This window comes from Colobus angolensis, unplaced genomic scaffold (assembly GCF_000951035.1).
Source record: "Colobus angolensis palliatus isolate OR3802 unplaced genomic scaffold, Cang.pa_1.0 Scaffold185, whole genome shotgun sequence".
NCBI classification, from domain to species: domain Eukaryota; kingdom Metazoa; phylum Chordata; class Mammalia; order Primates; family Cercopithecidae; genus Colobus; species Colobus angolensis.
The window spans coordinates 722,736-741,899 of NW_012114988.1; the positions used below are offsets into that span (position 1 = coordinate 722,736).

The 19,164-nt window shown below is 41.1% G+C and overlaps 1 protein-coding gene across 1 annotated transcript in view; it reads right to left on the bottom strand.

The window, feature by feature from the left end:
- Positions 1–15,644, bottom strand: part of SPEN (spen family transcriptional repressor) — a 68,652-nt gene extending 53,008 nt beyond the window's left edge. The window contains exons 1-2 of the mRNA XM_011939944.1: positions 15,328–15,644; positions 11,794–12,270 (exon numbers count right to left, since the gene is read on the bottom strand). Of these exons, the coding sequence (XP_011795334.1) occupies positions 11,794–12,270; positions 15,328–15,527 (677 nt within the window). The 5' untranslated portion in view covers positions 15,528–15,644. The remainder of the gene's footprint in view (positions 1–11,793; positions 12,271–15,327) is intronic.
- Positions 15,645–19,164: the final 3,520 nt, after the last annotated feature.

Sequence of the window (19,164 nt, forward strand, 5' to 3'; positions counted from 1 at the left end):
CTCCTGACTTCAAGTGATCCGCCCGCCTCAGCCTCCCAAAGTGCTGGAATTACAGGTGTGAGCCACCGTACCTGGCAGATTTGTTTTTTTTTAAGAGATGAGGTCTTGCTATGTCTCAAACACCGGGCCTCCAGCGATCCTCCCACATGAACTTCCAGAGTAGCTACAAGCACATACCATCACACCAGGCTCAACTTTTTGATTTTTAGCAACATTAAAAATTTTTTTCGGCCGGATGAGGTGGCTCACGCCTGTAATCCCAGCACAGTGGCTCACGCCTGTAATCCCAGCACTTTGGGAGGCTGAGGTGGGCGGATCAGGAGGTCAGGAGATTGAGACCATCCTGGCTAACACAGTGAAACCCTATCTCTACTAAAAATACAAAAAATTAGCCGGGCGTGGTGGTGGGTGCTTGTGGTCCCAGCTACTTGGGAAGCTGAGGCAGGAGAATGGCGTGAACCCGGGAGGCGGAGCTTATAGTGAGCCGAGGTCGTGCCACTGCACTCCAGCCTTGGCGACAGAGCAAGACTCTGTCTCAAAAAAAAAAAAAAATTCAGGCCAGGTGCAGCTCATACCTGTAATCCCAGCACTCTGGGAGGCAAAGGTGAGCAGATAGCTTGAGCCTAGGAGTTCAAGACCAGCTTGGACAACACAGTGAGACCCCATCTCTACAAAAAACACAAAAATTAGCCCAGCTTGGTGGTGTGTGCCTGTAATCCTAGCTACTTAGGAGGCTCAGGTGCAATGACAGCTTGAGCCCAGGAAGTCAAGACTGCAATGAGCTGAGATCACCACTGCACTCCAGCCTGAGCGACAGAGCAAGACCCTGTCTCAAAAATAAATAAATAAATAAATAAATAAATAAATAAATCATCCAGAATAAATTAAAACCCACAAAACATTATGTCATGTAACAACTTTGCCACCAAAACCTATTTTAATTCCTTCCACCTAAGAAACCAAAATAAAAAATCCCAGTACAACCTAATTGGTAAGAATGAGAAGGGGTGAGAGGGACAGTTCATTTCAAATGGACTAACCTAACTAAAAGCAACACTCCTGGGGACTTTGGTAATAAACTCCTTGTCACCAAATGCTGATCATGTTGTGATGTGGCCAAGCACTGGCAGTGCAGAAGCAGTTTTACAGAAGCCGTAGCTTCTAAAAGGTAGAAGACTAAAAGTTACCATTAAAGCAAGGGTTAGTAACAGAAAGCGGTATTAAAAATAGAGTTCGCACCAGCTTGCAGTTGGGCGTTCACCCTGGCTAGATTTGAAATCCTCCTCCCCAGGAACACTAAGGCACAGCCATCCTGCCCCTCCCACCACCTGGCCCAGTCACCACGCAGCAGCCAGGTCCCTGTGCCCCGCCCCTGGACCGAGGGCTGTGCAGAAACTGGCAAAACAAGGAAGCCTCCAGGAGGTGGCAAGCAGCCAACTCAAACTGGATGGCTCCAGTTTAGGCTGGTTCGACTCACAAACAACAGTTCCTAGTTTTCCCCACAATATTCAGACGCAGGGGCTGCCCGGGTGAGCACTTCTCATCTGCTTCCAGAGCTAAGTCTATCTGGTTCTCATTCCTCTGCAGTAGAGCATCCTAATTAAATGCAAGGTTCCCACTTCAGCAATATGGGTCAGCCCAGCACTTGTTTCCAAAATGGAATGCCTATTCCGTACAAGACCTTGCAGCTGACAACACCTACATAACTTTAAAAAAAAAAAAAAACTTATATTAAAATGCTGCATTTTACCAAAAAAGGAAATCCAGAAAGGAAACAGACTTATTTACAGGTATCCATTATGAGAGCTATGCCTACCAGAGCAATTAAGTGAGTACTCTTCCATGTTCCATATTTAGCACAAAAAAAGGCTTGGCTGGCTAATATGACCCCCTAAAACAGAAGGTTGCTTATTGCACAATAACAAGCTATGCAAGCAATACAGCAGCCAAAAAAAAGAATGTGTTTCCAAAATGTGGCCTCTTCAGTGACCTCTGCAGTTTGTCTGCCACTGATGGGGGGAAAAAGGGTTTTTTTGGTGTATTTCTCGTCCAAAGCACACACCACTGAACATTTATTCCATGCTGCTAAACAGCACCAAAATAGCATTAAGGAGGGAACAAGCAAATGCTTATTATTTTATAAAGTAAGAGAACCACTCAAAACGAGGCAAGATCTAATGTTTCTCAAGTATTACAGACACAAATATGCCTGCTGTTCTTTTCTTCACTAACCCTTCCAAGTAGGTAACCTTTTAAATAATGTAGACACAAGTATTTTAAGGAAAGAGCACACTTAATCATACACAGTCAATAAAACCATTAATTGTCTCTTACAGGATTCCATCACAAAGAATAATTATAAACGTCAAGACAGAAACTTCACGTACACTTTCTCTTGTATGCTTGAAAAGAAACTTCATGTAACAATTGGAAAGATCCAAAGCAATAAATATGTTTTATTCATAACACTAATTTTCAGCAAGAAATTCTCCCTTTAAACCTCTGGACAATCTAAAAAAGTAATAATGAAGCAGAACAAACTAATTAAAATCAAAGAATGGGCTGGGCGCGGTGGCTCACACCTGGGCAACAGAGCGAGACTCCATCTCAAAAAAAAAAATAAGAATCACAAAGCTACAAAACAAACTTATATCTACCACTGAATCCAGAAATTATTTGCCTATTCATTATTATAGATAACTTTTGATAATAAATCAGACAAATTTGTTTCTACGACCATCACCGAAAAATGATCACTAATTATTAATTCCTTTAACACTTTAAAACACTGACTTTCAGGCCAGGCTCAGTGGCTCATGCCTGTAATCCCAGCACTTTGGGAGGCCGAGATAAGTGGATCACTTGAGGCCAGGAATTTGAAACTAGCCTGGTCAACAGGGCAAAACCCCATCTTTACTAAAAAATATAAAAATTAGCTGGTGGCGCAACCTGTAATCCAGCTACTAGGGAGGCTGAGGCAGGAGAATCACTTGAACCTGGGAGGCAGAGGTTGCAGTGAGTTTAGATTGCACTACTGCACTCCAGTCTGGGTGACAAAGTAAGACTGCCTTTAAAAAAAAGAGAGAGAGGGAGGGAGAGAGGGAGAGAGAGAGAGAAAGAAAGAGAGAAAGAGAGAAAGAAAGAAAGAGAAGAAGGAAGGAAGGAAGGAAGGAAGGAAGGAAGGAAGGAAGGAAGGAAGGGGAAAAGGAAAAGGAAAGAAACTGACTTTTACTTCATATGTATTTTAAAACTGCTGCTAGGTCTGGCAGTTCCCAACACATCCCACGTATCATAACAAACTGTACAGCCAGGTAATAAAATCAGCATTCCTTCTCCCAATTAACACCTGAATGCGCATACCTGTTTAAAAAAAAAGGAGAGACAAATGGAAGGTACACCGTCACTTTAATAAATACGATGCCGGCCGGGCGCGGTGGCTCAAGCCTGTAATCCCAGCACTTTGGGAGGCCAAGACGGGTGGATCACGAGGTCAGGAGATCAAGACCATCCTGGCTAACACCGTGAAACCCTGTCTCTACTAAAAAATACAAAAAACTAGCCAGGCGAGGTGGTGGGTACCTGCAGTCCCAGCTACTCGGGAGGCTGAGGCAGGAGAATGGCGTGAACCCGGGAGGCGGAGCTTGCAGTGAGCCGAGATCACGCCACTGCACTCCAGCCTGGGCGATAGAGCGAGACTCCGTCTCAAAAAAAATAAAAAATAAAAAATAAATAAATAAATACGATGCCACCATTCTTAATGGTTTTCCTCACCTTTATAGCCTCATCCACATTCTTTCACAAGACTATAAAAATGACAGCATTTTTGAAAAATTTTCTACTTGAACTTGGAAGAAAATTTCTCCTAACTACAATAAGTTAACTGCAAAATCTCCTCAAGAAAAGACAAAAGGATATGTGAATAAAATTCCCCCTCTAGGAAAGAAACTATAATCTATAATATCTAAATTGTTTATGATTTGCAGATATGGTCTTTACAGAAAAAAATCCTTCTTATTAGACTAGAGACTTTCATGCTTTTTTAAGTTAAACGGGTCATATTCCTTTCTATAACCTTATATCTGTTGTTAAAATCCAGAATTTATTCAATATTCTAATTACTGTTTACCCATAAAAGAATCTTAGGCAGGGCGTGGTGGCTCACACCTGTAATCCTAGCACTTCAAGAGGCCGAAGTGGGCAGATCACAAGGTCAGCAGATCAAGACCATCCTGGCTAACGTGATGAAACCCCCATCTCTACTAAAATTACAAAAAATTAGCCGGGCGGGGTGGTGGGCGCCTGTAGTCCCAGCTACTCGGGAGGCTGAGGCAGGAGAATGGCATGAACCCAGGAGGTGGAGCTTGCAGTGAGTCGAGATGGCACCACTGCACTCCAGCCTGGGAGATAGAACAAGACTCTGCCTCCAAAAAAAGAAAAAGAATTTAAATTGTCTAACATTCAGAAAAAAAGTAATAGGGTTATAGACAACTTTTGATATACTTTACTCAGTATACGTAATTTTTCAAAAAACTATACAGACAGGTTGTGCAAAGAATACCATCACTAATAAGAAATACTTTCATTTCCCTTTCAATTGAAAAGTAAATTGTTGTAGGCCAGGAACAGTGGCTCACACTTGTAATCCTATTAGCCAACAAATTAGCCAGATGTGGTGGCACACGCCTATAGTCCCAGCTACTCAGGAGGCTGAGGCGTGAGAGTTGCTCCACCCAGGAGACGGAGGTTGCAGTGAGGTGAGATCACACCACTGCACTCTAGCCTGCGCGACAGCACAAGACTGTCTCAAAAAAAAGAAAAAAAGTAAATCGTTCTAATGCAAAGCTAACACACTGGAAAAGAGAGAGACATAAGGCTTTCCATATCTTAACATGGCACAAGAGCTGAAAAGTCTGGTTACTTGAAGTTCTATATGCTTTCCTTGTTACTTTAAGCAAACATCACAAAGGCTTTCACATGTCTGCTTCCCTGCCCAGGAACTGTGTTTGTGTCTTTCTTTCCCCCTTTCTTGTTCCCAAGCTTCTCCCTTGTATCTTCTAGCTTATGACAATGCAAAATAAATTTTAATAATGTAACAACTATACAATGAAAATATGAGAAATACATTTTTTAAAAATCAGCTCATTCTGATTTTTTAAATATACTTAAGAAAGCTTGCTCTAAAATTCCAATTTCTAGTGGATGCAGTGACTCTGTCACCCACTGCCTCCTTTCCCCTCTCTCTTCTGGGAAGAAGAGGGTTTCCTGCTGAGGGGGGAAGGGAAACTTCATCCTAGCCCCATGACTCAGACTTGGTTGGACCCTGGGGGAACCAAGAGCCCCAGGGGGAGTGTGGCCTGTGATGCTGCCAAGCAGAGCCATGAGGGCCTACCAACGTACTCTTCTGCCATCACTCTAAAACTTGAGCATTACTCAACACCTGCTAGCCCTCTAGGCTGTGCCTTTCATCCTAGTACAGGTGTGTCCCATTGCATGTGCCCAGCATGTGCTAGCTGTCCACACCAATCTAGTTAGTACCTGTGCATTCCTTGGCTTATGGCAAATAAGAATTTTTTTTTTTTTTTGAGATGGAGTCTTGCTCTGTTGCCCAGGCTGGAGTGCAGTGGTATGATCTTGGCTCACTGCAACCTCTATCTCCCAGGTTCAAGCAGTTCTCCCAACTCAGCCACCAGAGTAGCTGGGATTACAGGTGCCCGCTACTACACCTGGGTAATTTTTGTATTTTTAGTAGCGATGCGGTTTCACCATCTTGGCCAGGCTGATCTTGAACTCCTGGCCTCATGATCTACCCGCCTCAACCTCCCAATGTGCTGGGATTACAGGTGTGAGTCACCGCGCCTAGCCTGAAGGAAACTCTTACGACTTGATGGAGGGGGGGAAGAATCCAATAATAGGGAACTATAGAAATAAAGTATGTTCAACTTCAATCAAGGGATTTTAAAATAAATGCTTCTGTGGAATTTATGCATTTAAAATGTTCTGTTGAAAAGACATGTGGCTCAATAAATGGCCATGACAGAGAAACGAAAAGACGTCAAGCAGTACATAGCAGCACATGGAGCCATGAAGGCCCAGTTCTCACCAGTTAAATACTGTAAATGGTTTTGCAGAAACAGTCTGTGTGTTATTTATAAGGACTTCACAACTAGACTGCCATTAATCCCATGTTTACTCATTTCATCAAAACTGTAACAATTAATAGGGATGGAGACTGATTAATTTCCCTATCAGTCATGAAGACAGAAGACAAATTTGTTTCTATAGGTAAAACCAAGCTATATTTTGCCCACTATACAAGTGCTAACTTTAAACATCTTTAAAGGACCTTTAGGAATGTCACAGTTTCACAAGTTTTAAAAATCAGAAGAAGTAACTTATTTCTTCCAAAAAGAAAACTGAATATTCTGAATTTCATAACATCTCAAAATATTACACTTTGAATTCAATATAATTATAGAAGAAAAGAGAACATCTAATAAAAGGGAATAATGGGTAAACTCTGAACACCAGAGGATTATTATTTCTGTACACTTGCTTCAATCACAATTTAAATGACAAAAACTCCAGGCGCCGTGGCTCACGCCTGTAATCCCAGCATTCTGGGAGGCCAAGGCAGGCAGATTACCTGAGGTCAGGAGTTCGAGATCAGCCTGGGCAACACAGTGAAACCCTGTCTCTACTAAAAATAAAAAATTAGCCGGGCATGGTGGCACATGCCTGTAATCAATCCCAGCTACTCAGGAGGCTGAGGCAGGAGAATCGCCTGGGAGGCGGAGGACGCAGTGAGCCGAGATTGCGCCATTGCACTCCAGGCTGGGCAACAAGAGTAAATCTCTGTCTCACCAAAAAATAAATAAATAAATGGCAAAAACTTTTAGCTATCTACATCAATTTTGCTTTATCCTTAATGTTAACTAAGAACTGTATCTAAGTATTTCAACTACTTATTGGACATGTCTTCTGAGAAAGGCAATAGGTTCTGTGATATGCATTAAGGCCACTCAGTCTTGTTCTTTCATATCACCAGAAAGTTCATTCTGTTTTTTACACATCAGGATAATCTGATTCTTAATACAATGTCTCTCCCACCTGTTCCAAATTTCCCTTCTCTGAGGTACCAAGAGTAGGAAAAACAGAGATTATGAATAAGTCACCAGTTGCCTTTCTAAAGCAGAGATCTCAACAAGCTATATCTCCTTTCTTAAATATTTTAATGGCCCTCTCTGCATACAGAATAAAACCCAAAAGTTGGGCATTGTGGCTCACACCTGTAATCCTAGCACTTGGGAGGCAGAGGAGGAAGATCGTTTGAATCCAGGAGCTCAAGACCACCCTGGACAACAAAGTGAGACTTCGTCTCTACGAAAACTTTAAAAATTATCAAGGTGTGAATGATGTGCACCTACAATCCCAGTTACTCAGGAGACTGAGGCAGGAGAATGGTTTGAGCCCAGGAGCTATGACTGTATCACTGCACTCCAGCAGCCTGGGCAACACAACAGGATTCTGTCTCTCAAAAAAAAAAAAAAAAAAATCATTACCACAGTTAAACCATTCTAAATTATCTGCTGTGCTCAAAACATTCTTCCATTTCAGGTTATTTCTTCTACCCACAGTGTTACCTGTCTAGCCTAATCCTCCTCTCTTCTTGTTGAAGTCCTGCATATGCTTCATAGCCTAACCAAATGCTACCTATCAGGTCCTCCCAGCAGTCAAAAGATTTATCTCACTGTTCTTTTTATGTATAGATACAAAAGCTATCATTGGCCGGGCGCAGTGGCTCATGCCTATAATCCCAGCACTTTGGGAAGCTGAGGTGGGTGGATCACTTGAAGTCAAGAGTTCGGGACCAGCCTAGCCAACATAGTGAAACCCCTGTCTCTACTAAAAAATACAACTACTAGCCGGGCATGGTGGCAGTGCCTGTAATCCCACCTCCTCAGGAGGCTGAGTCAAGAGAATCGCTTGAACCCGAGAGGCAGAGGTTGCAGTAAGCCAAGATCGCACCACTGTACTCCAGCCTGGGTGAGAGTGAAACTCTGTCTTTAAAAAAAAAAAAAAAAAGCTGTAATTACATAAAATTTGTCACATCAGTGAGATTAAAAGGAATCAATAAATTAATGAATGAGATTCAAGTAACTTACTAAAAGCAACATGTAAATATAGGGTTGAAATCTGTTAGCTCTAGAAAATACGACTATATATGAAATGAAACCAATAACCTAAGTAAATGCTCTATAATCTCTCAGAAGGAAAAAAAAATAATGATTTATAAAAAGGAAGAATCTACACAGACATAAGAAAGGGGGAACAGAGCAAGAATCTCTCAATGATTCTTCCTCAAGTCCATGGTAAGAAGGTGACTTCAACCAGCAGATTTCAGGATCCCTTACCTCCTTGTCAGGTATAGTCCTACAGTGCAAATCAGAGGGAAATAAAACATATAAGAGCCTAAATCTGGCCTTTTAGGTGGAAATTCCAATTTTTTAAATACTGGCAATAATTTAAAACACTATACAAGATGAATTAAATTTGTCTGCTGGGCCGGGCGCAGTGGCTCACACCTGTAATCCCAGCACTTTGGGAGGCGAGACAGGCAGATCGCGAGGTCAGGAGATCGAGACCATCCTGGCTAACACGGTGAAACCCCGTCTCTACTAAAAATACAAAAAAATTAGCCAGATGTGGTGGTAGGCGCCTGTAGTCCCAGCTACTCGGGAGGCTGAGGCGGGAGAATGGCATGAACCCAGGAGACAGAGCTTGCAGTGAGCCGAGATCATGCCACTGCACTCCAGCCTGGGCAACAGAGCAAGACTCCTCCTCAAAAAAAAAAAAAAAAAAAATTTGTCTGCTGGTCAGATGTCAAACCTCTAGGTTGTAGCCTTTGGTATATAAATGAATACATCTAGCTGCCCTAACGTGATAAAATAATCATCAAAAATCCCCTTTCTCATTAACTTTTTCATTGTAATTTAGTCCACAGGCAGATTTTCTAAGTGCATCTACCCTTCTAGCAGTTATCTTTCTGAGTGCAAATATTTAGCAGCATAGAACTGCTTTTTTTTTTTTAATTACACGAGCAGGGATTAAGCTCTATCAAATTCATCAGATAGCCTCTGGGTTCAAGCTTCTGAGCCTAAAATTCTGAGGGCGGATCCATTATACTCCCATCAAAGTATAATGCTACTCTGCAGGCATCATTCTCCTCTAGCAATCTCAGCTCATTGCAACCTCTGCCTCCTGGGCTCAAGCGATTCTCCTGTCTCAGCCTACTGAGCAGCAGGAATTACAAGCATCCACCACCACCTCCAGCTAATTTTTGTATTTTTGGTAGAGATGGGGCTTTACCATTGACCAGACTGGTCTCGAACTCCTGACCTCAAGTGATTTACCCACTTCAGCCTCCCAATGTGCTGGAATTACAGGTGTGAGCCACTTTGCCCAGCCTTAACACCTTTTCTTTTCTTTTTTTTTTTTGAGACAGAGTCTCATCTCTATCACCCAGGCTGGAGTGCAGGGGCTTGCTCACTGCAACCTCTGCCTCCCGAATTCAAGCAATTCCCGTCTCAGCCTCCTGAGTAACTGGGATTACAGGCATGGCCACCACGCCTGGCTAATTTTTGTACTTTTAGTAGAGGCAGGGTTCCACCATGTTGGCCAGGCTGGTCTTGAACTCCTGACCTCAGGTGATCCACCTGCCTTAGCCTCCCAAAGTGCTGGGATTACAGGTGTGAGCCATCACACCCAGTGCCTCAACACCTTTTCAGTAAGTTTTGATCCAATGGAATGCAGTCACAGCTTTTTAATGAGGTAGGTTTGTGGAAAATGACAAAAACTTGAGTATTTTAGACAATTCTATGCAGAAAAAAAGTGGAACAACAAGATTTTATAATTAGTTTATATGGTTCAAATGAATTTCATCTATCATTTACCTAGACAGCATACCAAATAAAAGCAAAAGAGTTTTCACCCATGTCACAGGGCTTGAGAGCTGAGCACAGAACGCAACTTTCCTGACTTCCTAAACTATGTGCTTGTTTCATTTTAATATGCAAAATCTTCCAGAATGTTTGAATTATATCTAGATAGGCAGACGGATAAACAAAATGTTTTCATGTATTATTTTGAATAAGAAAATTTAGGAAGCCTAAAAATAGCCATTCAACTACATGACTATTTGCTTAATTTTAAGCAGGCAAAAGAAAAGTAATCTGAGCCTTTTGATCAGGTCAAAGAATTTGACTGTAAATTTTAAATATATACCATCTAAACTGAAAAGTAGGACATGTGGGATTAACAAATTGAATAGCAGCATTTTTTTAAACACATACTAGGTATCAAAGTAAGCATTTTACATGAAGTTTTCATTTTAATTTTCACAATAACTTTATTAAGGTCCTTATTAAAAATGAGAAAGTTTGGCCAGGCACAGTAGCTCACGCCGGTAATCCCAACACTCTGGGAGGCCAAGGCAGGTGGATCACCTGAGGTCAGGAGTTAGAGACCAACCTGGCCAAAACAGTGAAACCCTGTCTCTACTAAAAATACAAAAATTGGCTGGGCATGGTGGTGGGCGCCTGCAGTCTCAGCTACTTGGGAGGCTGAGGCAGGAGACTCACTTGAATCCGGGAGGTGGAGGATGCAGTGAGCCAAAATCACACCATTGCACTCCAACCTAGGTGACAAGAGTGAGACTCCATCTCAAAAAAAAAAAAAGAGAAAGCTGAGACCTGAAGAACATAAATAACTTATCCCAGATTACTTAAAGGATAATCTATACCATATACCTAGATCTGTGATTTCAAAATCCATATAACTAGGTTTGAAGCTAAGTTTCTTACTAAGATTACCTTCAACTTGCTATTTTTGCTTTTCGAATAAAACTCCTTGGTTAGGCACTCTGGCTCATGCCTGTAATCCCAGCAATTTGAGAGACTGAGGAGGGCAAATCACTTGAGGTCAGGAGTTCAAGAACAGCCTGGCCAACATGGCAAAACTTCATCTTTACTAAAAATACAAAATTAGCCAGGCGTGGTGGCACACGTTTGTAATCCCAGCTACTTGGAAGGCTGAGGCAGGAGGACTGCTGGAACCCAGGAGGCAGAGGTTGCCGTGAGCTGAGACTGCACCACCGCACTCCAGCCTTGGTGACAGAGCGAGACTCTGTCTTTAAAAAATAATAATTATTATTTGTAGAAAGAAATTCTCAGCTAGTGAGATCAGTTTAGAGAACAGTAAAGTTACAACCTGCATTCAAAGGAAGCTTTTCTACTTGAGTTTATAAACTGGTTACCACCCTAATGTTAAAATTAGCTAAAATTTGTTCATAAGTTGATTTAGTCATTGATAATAAATGTGTCAACAATATATTTCACCAATACATATTTAACCAGCTTTTACAAATCTTCAGTCAAAATAATAGAAATAAATTGGTATTATATACCTACAAAATTAAAAATGTTAAAGAGATACCACATTCTCAGTGTCACAAGATTTGCCTTGCATAGCTAGAGTCACCACCTCCCTTCCTCTTTGATCATTTTATTTTCATATTGTGCATCTGGAGGATAAAATAGCACTTTGCAAATCATCACTTAACTTCAAGTACATAGAACAGTTAATTCAATAGTCACATGCCAGTTTCTTTACTGATTACATACATATATGATCCAAGATTACTTTAAAAAATAATACTATGCTGAAACCATTCCCACTGATTGTTGAGAATTTGTTTAAACCTAGCTCATCTGTTATAACAAAAGGCTGTTAACCTACCTGTCACTGCTGGTACTACTGCTGCTGCTGATTGAATCACTACTGGAGGATCTACTTCTAGAGCCGCTGCCGCTAGGGGACCTTGTGGGTCTAGACGCTTGGCTAGCCAGTCTCTGAGGAGACTGATTTCTAGACTGGGATGAATGTGGTGACCGACTCCTGCTGTGCTGGTAATTCCGCTCTGGCCTTCTGCCTCGTACCTCCCGGGTAATATCATCCCTGTAGATATCCCTGTGTACCACACTCGGCAGTGTAAACTGCTCACGAGCCCTAGGTTCATATCGGGGGTCATGAGCATCAAAGCGATTTGGACTTCGACTCCGAGAAGCATAATAGAGCCCATGTTGTAAAGTCCGCTCTCGAGGATCTCTATAGTAATCCTGATCGTAATGTCTTGTCCGATCAAATCCTCCCGTCCCCCGTTCATGGTGTCCATAGGCACTATGTTCATAAGCACGCTCCCTGTTATCTGAAGCCCTGCATTTAGGAGGGGGAAAAATATTTAATCAGAAAGGAGCAAGCAAAACTAAAAGCAAGTCATGCAAACATTCACTTCAGCATTGTCTTTGTCTTTGCAACTGGTCATTTTCTAAACAGCATTAACCTACTTAGTAAGCAAATGCTAACAAGCTTAACATTTTACTTGACTCCAAAAATTATTTTCACAGCTGAGGAATCATTGTTTTCATTATTGGGCTTTCATGACAAGTGTTCTGCAGCTCAGTTGCTCACTTTAACTAGAGATTTTCTGAGTTGCGTACATAAATACACAATCTCCTTTTCATGTTAACAGAACAAGACTATTTTAATAATATGAAAGTTTTTACACTTTCATCTGATTAAAGTATACACCAAATTTTATTTATTCACAAATTTCTTTTAGGCCACATTTCCATGCTATGTTTTAACTTAGACATGAAAGCCCTGCTGCAGCACATGTCTCAACAGTAGGAAGGACTTTCAAGAAGTCCAGAAAAAATTTTCTAAGTTTAACTTTTTCATTAAGTTTTGACTGCTTGGATAATTATAAAAAATTACTAGACTACATAAACTAGACTACATAGACTGCACAGCGGTACCCAATTACATTTAATACTAAAAATAGAATCTCAAAAAAAAACCACTTCAAATATCAAAATATTAGGTTACCACATGCTACGCTATGTAAATTTAAATAAAAATAAAAATTACTCCTGTGTCATCAAATTTCAAATGACTTTAAAAATGACTATTCCATGATTCAATTTCTTAATATATAAACTTAATGGCTGCAAGAAATCTGTTCTTTTAGCTTTCAGCTATACTCAAATTGCCTGTGATGAAATTAGGCAACATTAGGAACTACAAGATATTCTAAGGTCACTATTAGCAAAATAACTTAACTTAATTAAAAAAATCATTTAGTAGGAAGCGAATATCTGTCAACCTAAAAAGTACAAAACACGTTGCATGTACAATTACACACATGCAATTATGTGTTAATATTAAAAACTAATTATAATCCTAAAAAGAAATCATACGTTCTCTACTTTTGTAGAGAACTAGAACTCAGCTCCTGAGTTCCTAAAAGACCATTTCACTTGAGTTTCTCTTCAACCCATCTCTGGATCTATCTTCTATCAAAAGGGATTAAGGAATCATGAAACATAAAGAATTAGAATCTCTCCAATAAAGAGTATCTGGCAAAATATTGTAACAATTAATACTAGATCCCCAGTACATGCTTAGATTCCAGGTCTCTCCACTAATATTCATTTTCACCCATCATTTCACTTAGTAGCAACCCCACCTTCCTAGGCTTACTTTAGCTTTTCTGCTGCTATCGTGAAAAACTGGCATGATAAACATTCTATATCTTTCCTACTTAAATGTATTAAATGAGTTTCTCTTTTATTTACTACAGTTCTGAAATTTTTGTATTTCAATGTCTAACAAATAAGAGGGTTTCCTTTGAGACTTAAGAGAAAATGCCATAAATAATTAATTTAGCACCCTATCAAATGTTAATCAGTGAAAGCCATTATTAATGATTTAACAGAAGCAATAGGCAAAAAAGTTCCAGGACAATTACTGCTACAGCTGCTATTTTATAAATATGCAACGTTTTTATCCATTAAGAAGACACAGAAGGCAGGCACAAGAGGTAGCAGAGCTGAAATCTAATGGCTATTCTCTGATTCACTATTAGTACTAAATACTTCTAGAGTTAGTGGGGGAAAAAAAGAGAGTTTGACTTGGGTTAGGAGAGGGGCTAATATACACAGGTCAGGACATACCAACCTTTTCCAAGTGTGGAAACACGACCTATAATCCCAATTAAATCTAGGGAGAGAATTGTGAACATAACTTCCCCAATTTTGGCCCCTCTTATGGGGGTAATCCACCTTCTTAATGGGCAAGGGTGTCAAATGATATTTAGATGAACCACAAGAAAAAAAACTCTTAGTGACCAGACAAAATAATTCCACTGGAAGCAAGCAGTCCCAGACAAACTGTAACTCTCAAACCCCCAGACTTCTTTCTTGAGATAGTAGACAATTAGAAATTTATCCACATTCATAAATATTTCCAGCCCTAAGTATGAATCAGGCAGCTGGCAGAAGAGGAAATATCCTCTACAATTCCAACAAATGAGGAAGGCACAGATGCTCGCCAATAGTTCACTTTTGTAGCCATCCAGCCCAGTCAATTTTGATTGCTGTATCCACAACTGATCATCACCATGTGTTCAAAGCTAAAGTACCTTTGATTGGACAGCAACTTAAGAAATGATATAGTAATCCTCTTTCCCTGGGCTAGTGGAATCTTGACAGCATGACATCCCATATATCCCAGCAATTAGAAAAGAATGGCTATATTCCAGGATTTAGGAAACGTCCATCATTTTAATTTTTCCCCATTCCATCAAAGAGTGTAATTCCAACAATACAGAAATTGTGTAGATCCAAAATGGAAAAATCAAGCATTGCCTTCTCTCTTCTTCATCCAAGAACACATTTCCATGTTAAAGTATTGTTTGTAGAATCCAAGTGGTTGAATCATTATGGTCTGCTAGACTTTTTGTGACAATCCAATTTGTTTGTACATTTTATGTAGTGAAAATGGAGAGGCAGATATCAACTTCTAAAAGAATCTGTAGGCTCTAATATTCCAGAAATATTCCATATAGTATGAACACAAAAGCCAAATAGCTCCATCAGGTAGAAGGGATATATCCAAGGAAGGACTTAACATTATCCAAGAGAAGGAATAATTAATTCTAGAAGACAGGTAACTCCAAAAATGATGCTTCCATAGGAAATCTTCCATCACATTATAGCTCAGGAACAGATATCCAATCAGCTGCAGGAAATATCCTCTATGATTCCATAAGATACCAGCCATTGGGACAGAAATCACTTCCGTTTCCAACCCAAAATAGGAAACATTGAGAATGCCCAAAACTTTAAATCCGTCTGGGGCCCCTAAATATGAGTTTCTGTTTCTCACCATATCAAATACAAAATACCTGCCTACAGAAACCTTGGAACTTACCCATCAAGTCTCCGCTCATAACGTCCTTCTCGTGCATGAAGTGACGGTGGGGGACCATAAGCAGGCCCTCCACCACCTCCTCTGAACCCAGAAACCTCTCTACTACGAGATGCTATGGAAACTGTATCATCCAATCCCCGAGCAGCACTCGGGATGGTGCCTGGTTCATTATAATCCGTGCGTAGGTCTCTATCTCCCATTTTGTTGACCGAGTTGTGAGCTTTCTGTGCACTTTTGATGTCCACAAAATCCACAAAGGCAGCCACTCCTCCTTCAGATCCCCTCTTGGGGAGAATTTTGACACTTTCCACGCGGCCATATCTGGAAAAAATAAAGTCAACGTTATTGCTGCATATCAGTAATTTTCCAAAATGAGTTTTTAGATTTATTTTTTTGGGGGGGAGGGGGAGGACAATTTGCGTTATGTATGTAGGAGGGACGATCTTTTCAAATGTTTTTACACTTACATTTTTCTCTCTGGGGAAAATATCTGCACCACATTATTACATTACTCTCATTTCTTTTTTTTTTGAGACGGAGTCTCGCTCTGTCGCCCAGGCTGGAGTGCAGTGGTGTGATCTTGGCTCACTGCAACCTCCGCCTCCCAGGTTCACGCCATTCTCCTGCCTCAGCCTCCCGAGTAGCTGGGACTATAGGGGCCCGCCACCATGCCCAGCTAATTTTTTTTTTGTATTTTTTAGTAGAGACGGGGTTTCGCCGTGTTAGCCAGGATGGTCTCAATCTCCTGACCTCGTGATCCGCCCGTCTCGGCCTCCCAAAGTGCTGGGATTACAGGCATGAGCCACCGCGCCCGGCCTACTCTCATTTCTTAAATATAATATTTACTAAACTCCCCTTCACCTTTTTACCTTTCTAGAACACTTAGCTGAAATGCACTTTTTTTGTTTTTTCTTTTTGAGACAGAGTCTCACTCTGTCACCCAGACTGGAGTGCACTTACTGCAACCTCTGACTCCCAGGTTCAAGCAATTCTCGTGCCGCAGCCTCCTAAGAAGCTGGAATTACAGGCATGTGCCACCACACCCAACTAATTTTTTTTGTATTTTTAGTAGAGATGGGGTTTCACCATGTTGCCCAGGCTGGTGTCGAACTCCTGACCTCAGGTGATCCGCCTGCCTTGGCTTTCCAAAGTACTGGGATTACAGGTGTGAGCCACAGCACCAGGCCTTGAAATACACTTCTCAGAAGCTTTTAGAAATATTTATACTCTAAAAATGACTACTAAACCTAAGATAGAATCAAAGTAATTTAAAAATCTGTAAAACTTCCTATTAAAACAAAAACTATATATAGCTATTTTACAGATTGCATTTTAACTTAATTCATTAAGTGACAATTGCACTGGAAAACTGAAGTACTCAAACACTCCTTACTTAAAGGCAAAAATAAATCCAAATATTTTTGTGTCCATTTGCAAGTGATACTCTAATTTTTCTTTTTTTTTGAGACGGAGTCTCGCTCTGTTGCCAGGCTGGAGTGCAGTGACACCATCTCAGCTCACTGCAACCTCCACCTCCTAGGTTCAAGCAATTTTCCTACCTCAGCCTCCCGAGTAGCTGGGACTACAGGCACGCACCACCATGTCCAGCTAATTTTTTGTATTTTTAGTAGAGAGGGTTTCATCATGTTGGCCAGGATGGTCTCAATCTCTTGACCTCGTGATCCGCCTGCCTCGGCCTCCCAAAGTGTACCGTGACTCACACCTGTAATCCCAGCACTTTGGGAGGCCCATGCAGGTAGATTATTTGAGGTCAGGAGTTCGGGACCAACCTGGCCAATATGGTGAAACACCTATCTCTACTAAAAATACAAAAATTAGCTGGGCATGTTGGCATGCATCTGTAATTCCAGTTACTCAGGAGGCTGAGGTGGGGGAGGATCGCTGGAACCTGGGAGATGGAGGTTGCAGTAACTCAAGATCGCACCACTGCACTCCTGCCTGAGTGACAGAGCAAGACTCTATCTTAATTTGTACAGATTAATAAATCTAAGAAAATCTTTTGATAGACCATACATTCTAATTTTTATTCCAAAAAAAAGTGTACAATGTCTGTAAAGAAAAATTTTGAGATACTTGTTACATTCTGAAGCACATGAGAAATAAAATTTGTAATCACTAAAGAAAATCATGAAAATACTATAAATTTCATTAGGAGTTAACACTTACAATTTTATGTACTCGTAATTTGGCATTTTAGAAAGGCAGGCACAAGTGCTTTTAAATATAACACTTATTTTGCTGACAATCGACAGTCATAAGTTTACACTTCCTCTGAAGAAGCTGACTTTATCACAAAGCAGAATTTTTCTTTTTTGTATCCCCTAGCATGATTTAAGTTACCACCTCATACAAAGGAAACATAATCCTAAAACCAGTTTCATCAGGAAACTGAAATAGAAGTAATAAAACTATTTGGCACAAATTAATTTATTAAAATGTCCTTTTTCCCCCTTTACTGAGCAGCCCCCAAACCACCAGAATAGTTTCAGAGAGATCCCCAAAAAGGACCTTTTTAATTTAGGGGGAAAAAAAAAACTGATAGGAATTGAAATAGTTCTTTCCACACAAACACAAAAAAATGCCGTCCAATGTATTTGACAAAGGACTTGTATCTAGAACACAAGAAACCTTACAACTCTATCCATTTTTCTTTAAATGGGCAAAACATTTCAGCCAAAAAGATATACAGATGGCAGACAAGCACATGAGAAGATGCTCAAAATCTTTAGTAATTAAGGAAATACAAATCAAAACCACCATATGATACTATTTCAAGCTGGGCACAGTGGCTCACACCATAATCCCAGCACTTTGGGAGGCTGAGGCATGAAGAACACTTGAGCCCAGTAGTTTGAGACCCGCCTGGGCAACAAAGCAAGACCCTGACTCTATGAAGAAACAAACAAAAAAGGTAGCTGGACATGGTGGCATGTGTGCCTGTGGTCCAAAGCAGCTGCTCAAGAGGCTGAAGCAGGTAGATCACCTGAGCCCATAAGTTCAAGGCTGCAGTGAGCCAAGATTATGCTATAGCACTCCAGCCTAGGTGACAGAGTAAGACTCTGTCTCAAAACAAAAATAAAAACAAGACATACTACTTCACACCCAAGATAATGGCTTTTCTTTTGAGTTGCAGCCTAGCTCTGTCACTTAGGCTAAAGTGCAGTGGCATGATCTCGGCTCACTGCAATCTCTGCTTCCCAGGTTCAAGCCATTCTCCTACCTCAGCCTCCTGAGTAGCTGGGATTACAGGTACCTGCCACCACGCTCAGCTCATTTTTGTATTTTTAGTAGAGACAGGTTTCACCGTGTTGGCCAGGCTGGTCTTGAACTCCTGACATTGTGATCCGCCCACCTCCGCCTCCCAAAGTGCTGGGATTACAAGTGTGAGCCACCTTGCCTGGCCAAGAATGGCTTTTTTTTTTTGGTGAGACAGAGTTTCGCTCTTGTTGCCCAGGCTGAAGTGCAATGGAGCAATCTCGGCACACTATAACCTCTGCCTCCCGGGTTCAAGCAATTTCCTACCTCAGCCTCCCAAGTAGCTGGGATTACAGGCACCCACCACCACATCTGGCTAATTTTTGGTATTTAGTAGAGACGGGGGTATCATCATGTTGGTCAGGCTGGTCTCGAACTCGTGACCTCAGGTGATCCACCCGCCTCAGCCTCCCAAAGTGCTGGGATTATAGGTGTGAGCCACCATGCCCAGCCATGGCTATATTTTTAAAACTCTAAAAAATAGGCCGGGCGCGGTGGCTCAAGCCTGTAATCCCAGCACTTTGGGAGGCCGAGACGGGCGGATCACGAGGTCAGGATATC